The sequence below is a fragment of the Aotus nancymaae genome, unplaced genomic scaffold, assembly GCF_030222135.1.
Source record: "Aotus nancymaae isolate 86718 unplaced genomic scaffold, 86718_ANA_hifiasm-v0.15.2.pri h1tg000089l, whole genome shotgun sequence".
Taxonomy (NCBI): domain Eukaryota; kingdom Metazoa; phylum Chordata; class Mammalia; order Primates; family Aotidae; genus Aotus; species Aotus nancymaae.
In genome coordinates, this window is record NW_026988504.1 from 18,192,229 (window position 1) to 18,206,830 (window position 14,602).

Genomic DNA, 14,602 nt, shown 5'->3' on the forward strand with positions numbered 1-14,602 from the left:
TTTTTCATTTTTATTTTTTTGAGACGGAGTCTTGTTCTGTCATCCAGGCTGGAGCGCCATGGCATGATCATAGCGCACTGCAGCCTTGACCTCCCGGGCTCAAGCCATCCTCCCACCTCAGCTTCCCAAGTCACTGGAACTACAGGTGTGCACCACTATGCCTGTCTAATTTTTTTTTTTTTTTTTAACAGAAACAGGGTATCACTATGTTCCCCAAGCCAGTCTTGATCTCAAGCAATCCTTCCGCCTCGGCCTCCTAAAATGCTGGGCTTACAGGCATGAGCCTGGAAATCTATTTTTTTTTTTTCCCCTCTCCAACTTCGGGAACCAGTGATTTAAAGAGAAGTGAAAATAAGATTTTCTCCCACCTCCCCATAATCAGGGCCTGGTACAGTTCTTTGTTGAATCTGATGTATATATGTTTTTTAAACTGGTGGAAAAGAAGGCTTGTCTTTACACGAAAACCATGACCTTTGCTTTATTCAGTGGATGTTATTTAATGTGACTTGCAGGAAGGTCATTTACTACCCATTTTCAGGTCTTTTATATGGGCAGGTCCACTTCAAAGGCACCCTACAAAATATTCCATTTCTGTTGGTGTGTATCGGTGCTGCCAGCTTTTACTTTATCATAAGCAAAAAGCTGCCTACAGAAGTACTTCACTGTGGAACAAGATTATGGGCAGTCCCACCATAAATAAAACCAGTGCTTATCAGTCTGGATTGCCAATCAAGTGGAGAAGTGCATGAAGCATGTGGACTGGTTATAACCTAACTGATGCATAAGAAATCCAGAGAACAGGTAACAGTGCAATTAAGCCCTGGGGCTTTGGTCCAACTGAGTGTAAGATAAATATACCTACCTGGCCAGCCTCCTTGGGTCAGATTGTTTTCTTTTTTTCTTTCCAGGATCTTTAAAACTGATTTACGAGTCAAATTGAGGTCAGCATTCCCCTTTGTGTTTCATCTGCTGATGTTCCAGGGTCACAGTGACATTCTGAATTGTAAAAGGGCTGCCAGAGTTCCAGTACAGCGAGTTTTCCCTCCTAGACTTACTCTATTTGAGAAAAAGCACTGGGGGGTGGGGGGGTGATGTGAAACTGACGTTTTTCAGTCAAGCTTCTCTTGTAATCCAAGTGTACAGGGTCTAACAGATGTTGTTGACAGCTGGCAAACTGAACAGGTAATCATTAAAGGGCTCCTCCCAAGCCAGGTGTTATGGGGTACACCTGTAGTCCCAGTTACTGGGGAGGATCTCTTCAGCCCAAGAGTTCAAGTGCAGCCTGGGCAACACAGTGAGACCTCATCTCTAAAAAGAAAAGATACAAGGTCTAGAAATAAAGAGCTCCTCCAAGTTTCAGGGTTGTAGGCTCCTCCCTGGATGCCGGCTATACTGCTCAGAAGTGCTGGGCCTCTCAGTACATCTCTCTGCCCATCCCAAACCTCTGTTTGCATTTAGACATGCAGGCGACACTTTTCAAAATGTCTCTACTGTTTTCACAGTTGCCAAGATTCTTCCCACTCTTACAGAGGTGTGTTGGGGTCTCCAGCATGCGGTAGGATTAGTCCCTTAATTGTAATCCAGGCTTAGGGGGTTAGGAGTGGGGAGCTCTATTTGCAGGATTTGGGCTTACTCTCATTTTTGTCTGTTTCAGTTGGCTAGGATGGACCACAATGCACACGGACAGGACATTCGGCCAGTCCCCCACTACTACTTTGTTGTTTTGTCTAGAGTTGCTTATTCTTCTCTTTCGAATTATCACAAATCTTAGACTCTGAAATGAGCAAGTCAGAAAAAATTAGAGAATTTCGTATCCCTGTTTTCTTTTTCTCCTAGGATAAGTTCGATACCTTTCCTTGGGCTCCAAATCTCAATTTACTCTCTTTCCTTGCAAAAGACACGTCCTCCCTCTCCATGTTCCTCTCAGTGGAGGCCACTGCCAGTGACCAAACAGCTGCAGAGCTCTTTAATTAGTAGTCTACACCCTCACACAGACCCTGCAGGAGGCCTCAACCCACACACTCCCCCCAGCGAGTTGTGACCCAGGCTATCTCCAGCTTCACATCCACGCGTGTGACGTCAACACATGTGACACAAGTGGCCGAAATGGTTGCCTCCTTATAATTTTTGGTGAGTGACTTGGCTGTGGTTCATTCCAAAGGGAACTGATGGCTGTTGGACATGACTTGAGGGGAATTCCTGAAGGCAAGCAAAAGGAAGAAAGGGGCCCTGGAGAAGAGGAGGCACAGCTGGAGGACCCTAGGGCTGTGAACCCTGCGACTGCCACGCCGGGCAGCTGCGCCGTGTTGGCTGCAAGTCCCCGGCAGCTGCTGAAACCCTCGCCCCGAAGGTCGCCTCAGTAAACCTCGCGGATGATTCCACCACGGCGGAAAGACGAAAAGGGGGCTTCTGGGCACCCGGGACCGCCCTCATCCTGCCCTTTTCACCGATGAAGTCTGACCCCGCAGGTCCCTCGGCCGAGTTAATGGGACCGCCTGGTGGGGGCATTGCCGGTCTCTCCCAGCCACATACAAGCTTCGCGCCTCGATCACCCAGTCACCCAGACGCTGGACGCCAAGGCCTGGACCTTTACACCCGCTGCCGCCTTCAGGAGCTTAGCCAGCCAGATGCCAGCACCGCCTTCGGCCCCGCCCCGAACCAGTCCCTCCCACATCCCCGCCCCGGACACGCCCTCCTCTCATCCCCTGACACGCCCCCTATGTTGGCCCCGCCTATTCCCCGCCCCCGGCCCCGCCCCGACCGGAAGAAGCGGTGGCACCCGGCGCTTATAGGGCCGGGAATGGGGGTGCTGCCGCCGCCTAGTCAGCTCTGCGTCCGCTGGGGCTCGGTCACCGCCGCGCTTTCGTCGCGGCGCCCCCGCCCCGTCCTCCGTCCGTACCGCCCCCGGAGCCAGGGCCGAGTCCCCGCCATGCCGGTCCGGCGGCGGCGGCTGCTGCTGCTGCTGCTGACACTCCTGCTGTCCGGCCTCGGGGTGAGTGACCGGGGAGCGTGGGGTGGAGGACAGCTCGCGCCGGCCAGGTCGGGGCCGGGGCAGCGTCGCGCCGGCCGCCGGGGCTGGAGTCCGAGCCGGGAACGCGGCGGTGGCCAGAGGCCCCGTGCGCCCCGCCGGGGGAGGCTTGGGCCGGGCGTAGGAGGAGGCGCCGGGCCGTGAGCGCTTCCCTGACGGGAGTCTCGGCCCCACCGAGGCGTCCGCCGCCCGAGGAGCCTCCCGGGCCAGCGCAGCTGTCACGGGCAGCGGCTCCCGGGACCCCGCGGGCTCGGGCGCAACTTTGTGTCGCCCTGGACGGCACCTGGTGGTCCGGGAAGTCCCCGGCCTGGGGAGGCCGCCCACCTGCGGGGGACCCTCCTCCTCGAGGGTGGGCGCCGGCGCTGCCTGGCGGGGGCCGCCAGAGGAGCGGAAAGGGCTCTGGGATCCAGGGAGGGGTCTGTCCTGAGCTGCGAATCCTTGTTGGAACTTTTTAAAAATTCGAAAACTTTGGGGAACGTATGCAACAGGGGGTAAGGACTCTCACCCGAGGGCTGGCTTCTGCCACTTGCCCTGCTGGTTTCTTGGTATTAGGAGGCTGCAGGCTTTTTTCTGTGCACCGAGACTTCCTTGAGCAAGTGGAGCCGTGGGAATTGCACTGTTGCAAGATCACGCATGGGTTCGAGGTGAGGCCGCTTCACAGTCTCAAATGAATGACTGTCTCCTCGTGGGAGATCACCTGGGGCCGTCAGAAATGTCTTTTCATCTTTTTCTGGAGGAGATGAGTGATAGGGCCTGGTTTACGCTCATTTAACTATTTATGACCTTCACTCAGCTGTGTATTTGAGGAGGACATTTTGTGGGAGACTTGGCTTTTTTTTTTTTCTTCTAGTTGGAAGAACCTAAATTAGCGAGTGTTTTTACAAAATGTATTGTTCAGGATGTGGGCATGGCAAACTTGTCCGTGTTCTGTTTAATGACCTCTTTAAAGGTACTGTGTACTCTTTAATAGGGATATCATGTACCAGGTGTCCCAGTAGAGCATTGATATGTGTGTGCCTGCGTGCCAGCCACCGCGTGAACACTTTGGAGGTTTTGGATTTTAGGTAAATAACCGTCTGTACTCTTGGAGTAACTGAAGAATTTGGAAACAGACGAAGTAAATAAATAAGGTCGCCTTTTTCAAATTCAGTTGTTTTTATTTTTAATAAAGGAACATTTGTAGACACTTGATTTATAATAGAACTTGTGGAAGTTAAGTTTTTCTTTCAAATAAAAACCCCACTTTTACAACTAAGATCAGGTTTTGAACTTGAGCACCTCACCTTGGATTGGTTATCTACTGCCTGGCATCTGTTCATAGTGAGGGTATAAGCAGAATGACCAAATGTTTGACATGGAATTCGATCATTTCATATCATCCGGGGATAGGTGTTTCCTTTGCCACATATTTCCTTTTGCTACTTTTTCACTGGATTCTAGTGTCTGATTATTGAATAACTTAGGCTAAAGAGCCAAAACCAATGATTTAGCTTTAGTTGAAACTATATAGTTTCAGTTCGTGTAAATATTTCCAATTCGTATTTAGAAATCCAAACTTCTCAGAGTTCAGGGTAAAATAGTCTAGACCCTTATCAAAAGGTTATAGTTTAGTGTAACTACTATTTAGGTGAAAGGTTAGGCCAGGAACTGTGGCTCACGCCTGTAATCCTAGCACTTTGGGAGTCTGAGGCAGGTGGATCACTTGAGGTCAGGAGTTCGACAGCAGCCTGACCAAAGTGGTGAAACCTGGTTTCTACTAAAAAAACAAAACAAAACAAAACAAAAAAACCAGTAGCCAGACTTGTTAGCGTAGGCCTGTAATCCCAGCTACTGAGGAGGCTGAGGCAGGACAATCACCTGAACCCGGGAGGCGGAGGTTGCAGTGAGCAGAGATGGAGCTTCTGCGCTCCAGCCTGGGTGACAGAGCGAGCGAGACTCCATTTCAAAAAACAAAAAAAAAAAAAGAAAGAAAGAAAGGTCAGAATTTCACTCCTAGAATTTTCTCCTAAGAGTTTTCACCCCCAAACATAGTAAGACTTATTATTTTTAAATTGTAAATGAAACTCATAGCAAAGTTTGCAGTTAAACCAGGCAACAGTGATGTTGTGCAGAATGCAATGGATATAAAATCAGACAAATCTGAGTTCTAACTGGTCACTTGCTAGCTGTGCCTTACGCATGTTATTTTACATTTTTTTTTTTTTTTTTTTTTTTTTTTGAGATGGAGTTTCTTCACTGTTGTTGCCCAGGCTGGAGTGCAATGGTACAGTCTTGGCTCACTGCAACCTCTACCTCCTGGGGTCAAGTGATTCTCCTGCCTCGGCCTCCTGAGTAGCTGGGATGACGGGCGCCCGCCACCACAGCTGGCTAATTTTTGTATTTTTAGTTTTATTTTATTTATTTATTTACTTATTTTTTAGAGATGGGGTTTCTCCACGTTGATCAGGCTGGTCTCAAACTCCCGACCTCAGGTGATCTGCCCACCTCAGCCTCCCGAAGTGCTGGGATTACAGGCGTGAGCCACCGTGCCCGTCCTAATTTTTGTATTTTTAGTAGAGACGGGTTTCACCACGTTGGCCAGGCTGGTTTCAAACTCCTGACCTCAGGTAATACCCCGTGTCAGCCTCCCAAAGTGCTGGGATCATGGGGGTGAGCCACTGTACCCAGCTGTTATTTTACTTCTTAGAGACTCCTTCCTGATAGATGAAATGGGGACAGCTAACCTGTGAAAGAAGGCACCTTCTTCGAATGTGTATAATAGATAATAAATGTAAATTCTCGGCCGGGCGCGGTGGCTCAAGCCTGTAATCCCAGCACTTTGGGAGGCCCAGGCGGGTGGATCACGAGGTCAAGAGATCCAGACCATCCTGGTCAAACATGGTGAAACCCCGTCTCTACTAAAAAAATACAAAAAATTAGCTGGGCATAGTGGCGCATGCCTGTAATCCCAGCTACTCAGGAGGCTGAGGCAGGAGAATTGCCTGAACCCAGGAGGCGGAGGCTGCGGTGAGCCGAGATCGCGCCCTTGCACTCCAGCCTGGGTAACAAGAGCGAAACTCTGTCTCAAAAAAAAAAAAAAAAAAAAATGTAAATTCTCTTTACCCTCCAAAGATGCTTTTTACTTGAAGTCATCATGTTTTGAATGTTATACTATGCTTCTGCAAGAAATAGTTTTTGATGATATTTCTTTTTGATTGATGGAGTAACTATTGCATTGGAGGCAATACTGTGATTTTCTTTCAGTGTTTGTCTTATGGAACCAGACATTGACTCATTATGAGTTGAGACTTTAGGCTACCAGATCCAAAACGTAATAACATTGGTATTATTAAGCACTTGAGGCTGTCTTTTGTTAATCCAGAATGTGCTTATTTAGTCGGTGAGTTTCTCCTTTCTTCCTAGACCTCTTTCTTGCTCAGAGAGTTGGTTAGTGTTACATAATCACTGTCAGCAGTCCTCATTTTAGGGTGTTTAGGTGCCACATCTCTCAGTTATCAAAGAAATCAGTACAATGTGAGGCAAAGTACCTTTTTTTTTTTTTTAAAGCTATGATATATCAAATTTCTTTCATTTAGCCAATATTTTGGTTTTAGAGGGAGGTTTTTAAAAAGTCAGAGAACTGAGGATCATAGGTGTACAGAACACTGTAATCTGATAGATGAGTCTTAACTAGAAATGTCTTTGCTTATCATTTATTCTGACGGTGATCACCTGCATTAATTATCCTAATAGGCGATATCAAGCTATTTATACTGAGGCCATAAGTAGAATGTTTCATTGAGTCTGTTATCAGGGCTGCCAATCATGAAATTAAACTGTAGTTGTGCACATGTGTATTGTTTCATTAACTTGCCTGCCTACTCAGCCTTCTGCAGTAATGTAGCTTCTTAGAGCACAGGATAAAAATGTATCAGAGAGTTATTCGAGAGAGAGTTCAACAATAGACCATATTTCTGAACATAAATCCAGTGAGCTACTTAAAATTTTCTTCATGTCTGGATGGAATAGTACCACTTGCATGGGTCTGAGGGTTTCATTATTTGCCTGCCCCAGATTTGGATTCCATTTTTCAGTTGAAAGAATCCTTGGATAACTGTTTCACTTTCATAGGAAACCTCTTTGGTTTCGGGATCCAAAGTAATATGTAGGTTCAATATCGTGTAGGTTTTATAATCAAATGTTCTCCCAAAAGAGATGTATGGGGAAGAAAAGCCTAATGTATCATCTTAATGGATTCAGTTTTTATTATGCACAAATAACTCTGGGCTTGTAACCTAGGAATATGATTAGAGTGTGATGCTGGCTTAAAAAATAGGACTGGTGAATCATAGTTTGTGAATTATAAACATACTGGTTGGAAATATTTCCCAGAAACTGTTTTTTTTCTCCTATCTTTACCTGTATCCCATGTTTGATTTCAAACTTCCCTGTGTTAGAGCAACACAACTGGTTTTAGACAGTCTGTATATCACTTTTGATTATGATCCTTGCTCATGTACAAACATACAGCAAATACAACAGTATAAAAATACAACGTTCTCTATTTTTTCACTTTTTTCCCCGCAGAATGTCTCCTATAACCCAATAGGAAATGTTCTGAGTACACCATTACATTTGTTGCTTTAGTAGCATCTTAGTGAACCATCGTCCATTCAAAACACATTGAAATTCTCGGCCGGGTGCAGTGGCTCACACCTGTAATCCCAACACTTTAGGAGGCCAAGGTGGGCAGATCACTTGAGGTCAGGTTCTTGAGACCAGCCTGGCTAACATGGCAAAGCCCCATCTCTACTAAAAATACAAAAATTAGCCAGGTACAGTGGCATGCGCCTGTAATCCCCTCTACTCAGGAGGCTGAGGCAGGAGAATCACTTGAACCTGGGAGGTGGAGGTTGCAGTGAGCCAAGATCACACCACTGCACTGCAACTTGGGCAACAGAACGAGACTCCATCTCAAAAAAAAAAACACACAAAAAACATAAAACATTGAGCTTCTGTGCCCAGCCTTTGGATGGGGACTGGGGTTATAAATGATCAGGGTTGATGTGGCAATAAGCTGTGCTTTGCCTGCCAGTCACCTTGCTGGGGCCATAGGGATTATAAGGAAAGGCATATTTCCATTTTTTCAATTAATTTTTGTGTTTAGTGCTTTCTGTATGATAACAGGGGAAGATATTTTTTTGAGGGATTACCTCAAAGTAATCATATTCATTGTAGAAAAGTTAGAAAGGATAGATAAGCCTAAATTTAAAAAACAAAAAACAAGCCTTCTATTATCTTATTTTCCAAACATTACCTCTATGAACATTTTAAACAATTTTATTGAGATATATTTCAACTAGCATCACAATTCAGCCATTTAAAGTGTACAATTCAGCAGGTTTTAGTATAGTCACAGAATTCTGCAGTCATCACCACAGTCCATTTTAGAACACTTTCATCATCCCAGAAAGAAACTTCATACCTATTAACTGTTACTCACCATTCCCCCCCAAACTTCCTAGACCTTGGCAACCACAAATCTACTTTCTGTCTCTATAAATCTGCCTATTCTGGACATCTTATATAAATGGAATCAGACATCATATGGTCTTTTGTAACTGGCTTTTTTAGCTTCGCATCATGTTCTCAAGGTTCATCCATGTTGTATAATAGCATGTGTCAGTACTTTGCTCCATTTTCTTGCTGAATAATCCATTATATGAATATATCACATTCTATTTATCCATTGAATTAGTCCATTTTCACACTGCTGATAATGGCATACCCAAGACTGGGCAATTTACAAAAGAAATAGGTTTAATAGACTTAAAGTTCCACGTGGCTGGGGAGGCCTCACAATCATGACAGCAGGCAAGGAGTAGCAAGTCACATCTTACTTACATGGATAGCAGTAGGCAAAGAGAGCCTGTGCAGGGAGCCTCCCATTTTTAAAACCATCAGATCTCATGAGACTTACTCACTATCATGAGAACAGCACAGGAAAGACCCACCCCCATGATTCAGTTATCTCCCACTGTGTCCCTCCCACAACACATGGGAATTATGGGAGCTACAAGATGAGATTTGGGTGGGGACACAGAGCCAAGCCATATCATCCATCCTTTGAGGGACATTTGGATTGTTTCTGCTTTGGGGCTATTAATAATTCTGCTATGAACATTTGTATACAAATTTTTGAATTGACATTTATTTTCACTCTTCTTGAGCATATATCTAGAAATGAGATTTCTCGGTTATATGGTAACTCTTTGTTTAACCTTTCAAGGAACTGCCTGTTTTTCAAGGCAGCTGCACTATTTTATATTTCTACCTGCAATGTTGGAGGGTTACAGTGTCTCTATGCCTTCACCAATACTTGTTATTATTTATCTTTTTAACTTTAGCCATCCTGGTGGATGTGGTAACTCATTATACTTTTGATTTGCATTTCTCTAATGACTAATCTACTGATATCTTGACATATAGTCTTCCAGATGCTTTTTCTGTGTGCATATATGTAAAGATAATATTTTTCTTCCCTACCTGGAACATAGAGATCTATGTCAATAAACTTAGTTCTGCAACATTATTCTTATTGGCTGCATAGTATTCCTCTGAATGGAGTGGATGTGCCATAATTTGACCACTCAAGTTTTTAGATATGGAGGCTGTTTTGTTTTTTTTTTAGGTTTTTTCACTACACAGATATGTTTTTCTTTTCTTTCTTTTTTAAGAGACAGGGTCTCACTATGTTGCTCGGGCTGGAGTGCAGTGGCTATTCACAGGTACAATCCCACTACTGATCAGCATGGGAATTTTGACCTGCTCCATTTCCGACCTGGGCCAGTTCATCCCTCCTTAGGCAACCTGGTGGTCCCCCGCTCCTGGGAGGTCACCATATTGATGCTGAACTTAGTGCGGACACCCAGTTGGCATAGCACACTACAGCCCAGAACTCCTGGGCTCAAGCAATCCTCCCACCTCAGCCTCCCGAGTAGCTGGGACTACAGGCACGGGCCACCATGCCCGGCTGTTTTTATTTTCATTAGTATAAACAATATAATTAACTTTCTTGTTGCTAAACTCTTGAATGAGTCTGAACTGCTTAGTTATTTCCTTGGGATAGATTCGTAAAATTGAAATTTGCTGATTGTATGTAGTCTTTTACGGCCCTCTCCCCCAGCCCCTAAGCAATGTTGAATCTTTTAAAAAACACAAAACCAACCTTAAATTGTTTTTATGATAGCCACTTTAAAGTATGCCATTTTCTTTTCTTTCTTTCTTTCTTTTTTTTTTTTTTTGAGACAGAGTATTGCCCTGTCTCTCAGACTGTAGTGCCGTGGTGTGATCTCAGCTCACTGCAACCTCCACCTCCCGGGTTCAAGTGGTTCTTCTGCCTCAGCCTCCTGAGTAGCTGTGACTATAGGCACACGCCATCATGCCCAGCTAATTTTTGTATTTTTAGTAGAGACGGGATTTCATTATATTGGCTAGGCTGGTCTTGAACTCCTGACCTTGTGATCCGCCTGCCTCAGCCTCCCAAAGTGCTGGGATTACAGGCATGAGCCACCGCGCCTGGCCTGCCATTTTCTTATATCAGTGGCCACTTTCTTTTAGTAGTGTGGACTTTAAGTTGGATGAAAATAGAATGTTTACATTTTGTTTGTTTGTTTGTTTGTTTGAAATGGAGTCCCGCTCTGTCACCCAGGCTGGAGTGCAATGGCACGATCTCGGCTCACTGCAACCTCTGACTCCTGGGTTCAAGTGATTCTCTTGAATCAGCCTCCTGGAGTGGCTAGGATTACAGGCGACCACTACAATGCCTGGCTAATTTTTTTGTATTTTTAGTAGAGACAGGGTTTCTCCGTGTTGGCCAGGCTGGTCTCGAACTCCTGACTTCAGGTCATCTGCCCGCCTTGGCCTCCCAAAGTGCTGGGATTACAGGCGTGAGCCACCGTGGCCTGGCTGATTTTTTTTATATTTTGAAGATGTAAATAAACCAGGGCAGTCTCTGGATGACACCTTTTATACATAAAAGCTATTAAGAAAATGTTTTATTTGGATTTGTTAAATAACTCATTTGCAGGGTCGTTTGGTTTGCAGTAGTTCCAGATCAACTTTCTAGGAGAAGTGGCTCCCATGAGCATCCTCAGATACCTTGGGATAATTCTCTGGTTTTGAAGGTGGCCTGCCTCCTACAGATAAGATTCTTTGTATGGTCAGTTGTGAGCCATTTAAAATTTTGCCTCAAGACTGTTCATAAATCAAGAGTTGGTACATTGATTGTACCTTTTGGAGGCTGCAGTTCTTAAAACGTGGCTGTTTTTCTTAGGAACATTAAAGTACCACTTGATGATAAAGTAATAGCTTTTTCGGGGATTATCTACTTGGAAAAGAAAAGGAACAAAAAAGAAAAAAGAAAATGTAGTATTTGCGGCTTTTTTTTTTTTTTTTTTTTTTTTTTGCTTTTCCTACATATACCTGAATTTATTCTTCCAAAAAAATATGTCCCTTTCAAAATAATCACCCTTTGGCATCAGTTTACATGTTATTGAAATCAGTCTTAAAAAAAAATTCCAGTTAAATTTAATAACTGATCTAACCCATTTAATAATTCAACTTTAAAACAAAAAGGAACCTTTAAAAACAAATATTTACTCTTAAGCCAATTGTCCTTATACAAGTTAAAACAGTCCCCAATTCCTTCCAGTCTTTGCTTAATAGGACTTTTACATGATTCACACTGCACTTTTGATCAAAATTGTTATTACTCAATTTGATCACACAATTTATTGAGGACACTTGGATTTGATTTTCAGCCGTTTATTAAAATGAAATCTCTCCTAAAGTGAGCAGGATTTTTACCATTTAGGGGATTCAAAAGTATATCCTTTGAAGGGAATTTCCAAAGAATTACAGAAGTATTTTGAGCTATACAAGCATGTCTGAATAGAGGTGTAGCCTCCGAAGATAACTGGAATCATAGTGCATTAAACTGCTTGAGGGTTCTTGACCATGTAGTCAAATGAGTCGAAATTTTTCCCCCTTCAGCTGCACACAAGAAATATGATGCACATCCCTCAGTGACAATATAAACACATCAGAACCTAGGAGGGTGGTGTTTGGGGCACCCTCTCTCAGGCATTAGCCTCCTCTCCAAAGTTGAAGAAAATTATTACCCTGCTCTGTCTTCCAGAGCAGACAGATGGGAAAAGCCAAGCCCAGCGAGGGCTGGTGTCCAAAGTCATGTGTGAGTGGCAGAACCAAACCTTAAACCTGATCCTCCTCCCTCCCTTTGAAGAGCAGCTCCTGCAGTGCTTATGTTCTGGTGCGTATGTTAGGATAAACCAATCTGGCTACCTTCAGTCATACCCTGAGGAGCTGACCAAGCTATGTAGCCCTGAGAGAAGGATCTAGAGGTCTAGGCCAGTAGACTTTCTTGTAAGCTTCAGGAAAATACCCAGGTAATGCTCTTTTTCCTCCGTTTTTGACTATAGAGTCAAATCCAGCAATCATGGAGAGAGTAGGAATTAAGAGCCTGCTAGGCTGGGCACGGTGGCTCACGCCTGTAATCCCAGCACTTTGGGAGGCCAAGATGGGAGGATCACAAGGTCAGGAGTTCAAGACCAGTCTGGCCAACATGGTGAAACCTCATCTCTACAAAGATACAAAAATAAGCCAGGCATGGTGGCGGGTGCTTGTAATCCCAGCTACTCCTGAGGCTGAAGCAGAAGAATCGCTTGAATCCGGGAGGTGGAGGTTGCAGTGAGCCGAGATCATGCCATTGCACTCCAACCCCGGGCAACACAGCGAGACTCCATCTTAAAAAAAAAAAAAAAAAAATCGTGCTAAGCCTAATACACAGTTTTAGCTCATTTCTTTGCTTGAGATTTCTAATAATATCCAAGCAGGTGCATGTTTTCGGTAACATCTCACCTAGTCATATGTCTGAAAGAACAAAACTGAAAGTTCTTTCCTTAGAGGCCTTTAACCGAAGCCACTCTGCACTAGCTCAGTCACAGCCTTCACCAAGAAATCCTGAAAAGATAGAACTCTCATTACCATGTTGGTTCTGAGTGTTTGCCTTTGCAGAGTTCCCACCTGCTAAGCAGTTCTGGCACCAGGGAGCAGATCTGTGATGAGAGAGAGAGTGGCCATGACTCTGGCTCTTAAACCACAGTGGAGGGATTCAAGTTAGCTTAGGTAGCTCTCAGAAGAGACTAATGAGGGAAGGAAGGAGTGAGAGGGCCAGGAAGATGCCCCTGGGGGTGTGTCTCACTTCCCTGGCTGGTTCATCCTAGAAGGCAGCGACCCTGGCTTGCTGATCGTTGCATTCTCTTTAGCATTAACATGGCATGCTGATTATACCCACTGTAGTGGGCACACAGCAGATATTTATTGAAGTCCTCTTTTTGACTCAATAAGACCAATAAAATGAGGGGCTGTTTTATCACCAAGCAAGTGGGTTGTGGATGGAGGTGGGAGGTTGCTTCAGCTATATTTTATATCTCTTTAATGGGATCACACCAGTTGTGTGTCTTTCTACAGAATTAGAGGAGCTTTCGGATATATGCTTGGGTGCGTATGACCCATAGTGTGTGGTATCCTTTTGGTGGGCTCGTCTTATCAGCAATAAGATTAATTTTTCCATTGCCAAACCCCATGAGATAAATGGTTTGGTGATTATTCCATGTCAGTTTCATTTTTCACTCAGCATGATGTTTCAACTGTTAAAAAAATGAACCTTGGCCCAGAGTTGTCCTCTCATGTATTAAACATGACTTCCTTTGTTAGTAGACTAATTTATAATTATAATTCAAAACCATCTCATTCTCCAGTGGATTATTTCCCCCCTCTATTTCAGATGAGGAAATAATTGTTTGTCTGGGCTGCAGGAGTGTCTGTCATGGAAACCGAATTTTTCTGTACATTCACTGAACAAACAGTGCTGTCATGTCCCTTGAACCTGACATCTCCAGTTGAGTCAGAGGAGTTTGTTGACCAAGGTAAATCAGACCTCTCTTCTCTTAAAGCAAATGGCCCATGACTCCTGAGGAGCCACTAGGAGTGAGAGAAACACCTGTACAGGGGGCCACAGCTGTGGCTAGGAATGTGTTACTTGAGGCAGTGCTTCCCGGCCATGACTCAGTCACCTGGGGAGCTTTTTAAAAACCCTGTGCTGAGGCCCCATCCTAGGTGAATGAAACTGGAATCTCGGAGTGGGGGCCAGTATCTTTTCTTTTAAAAAAAAAAAAAAAATGTTTAAGGCCGTTGGGCGCAGTGGCTCACGCCTGTAATCCCAATACTTTGGGAGGCCAAGGTAGGTGGATCACGAGGTCAAGAGATTGAGACTATCCTAGCCAACATGATGAAACCCTGTCTCTACTAAAAATACAAAAATTAGCTGGGCATGGTGGCGCATGCCTGTTATCCCAGCTACTCAGGCTGAGTCAGGATAATGGCTTGAACCTGGGAGGTAGAGGTTACAGTGAGTTGAGATCGTGCTACTGCACTCCAGCCTGGTGACAGAGTGAGACTCCATCTCAAAAAAAAAAAAAGAAGTTTGTTTAAGGCTAGTTGCAGTGGCTCACA

At 44.6% G+C, this 14,602-nt stretch overlaps 1 protein-coding gene across 2 annotated transcripts in view; it reads left to right on the top strand.

The window, feature by feature from the left end:
* The first annotated feature begins 2,922 nt into the window (after window positions 1-2,922).
* Window positions 2,923-14,602, top strand: part of ERN1 (endoplasmic reticulum to nucleus signaling 1) — a 93,917-nt gene continuing 82,237 nt past the window's right edge. For both annotated transcript variants that reach the window (XR_001107717.2, XM_012453891.2), the window contains exon 1: window positions 2,923-2,992. Coding sequence is in view for 1 of the 2 variants with exons in the window: in XM_012453891.2 (XP_012309314.2) it covers window positions 2,930-2,992 (63 nt within the window). In the remaining variant the exon portion in view is untranslated. The remainder of the gene's footprint in view (window positions 2,993-14,602) is intronic.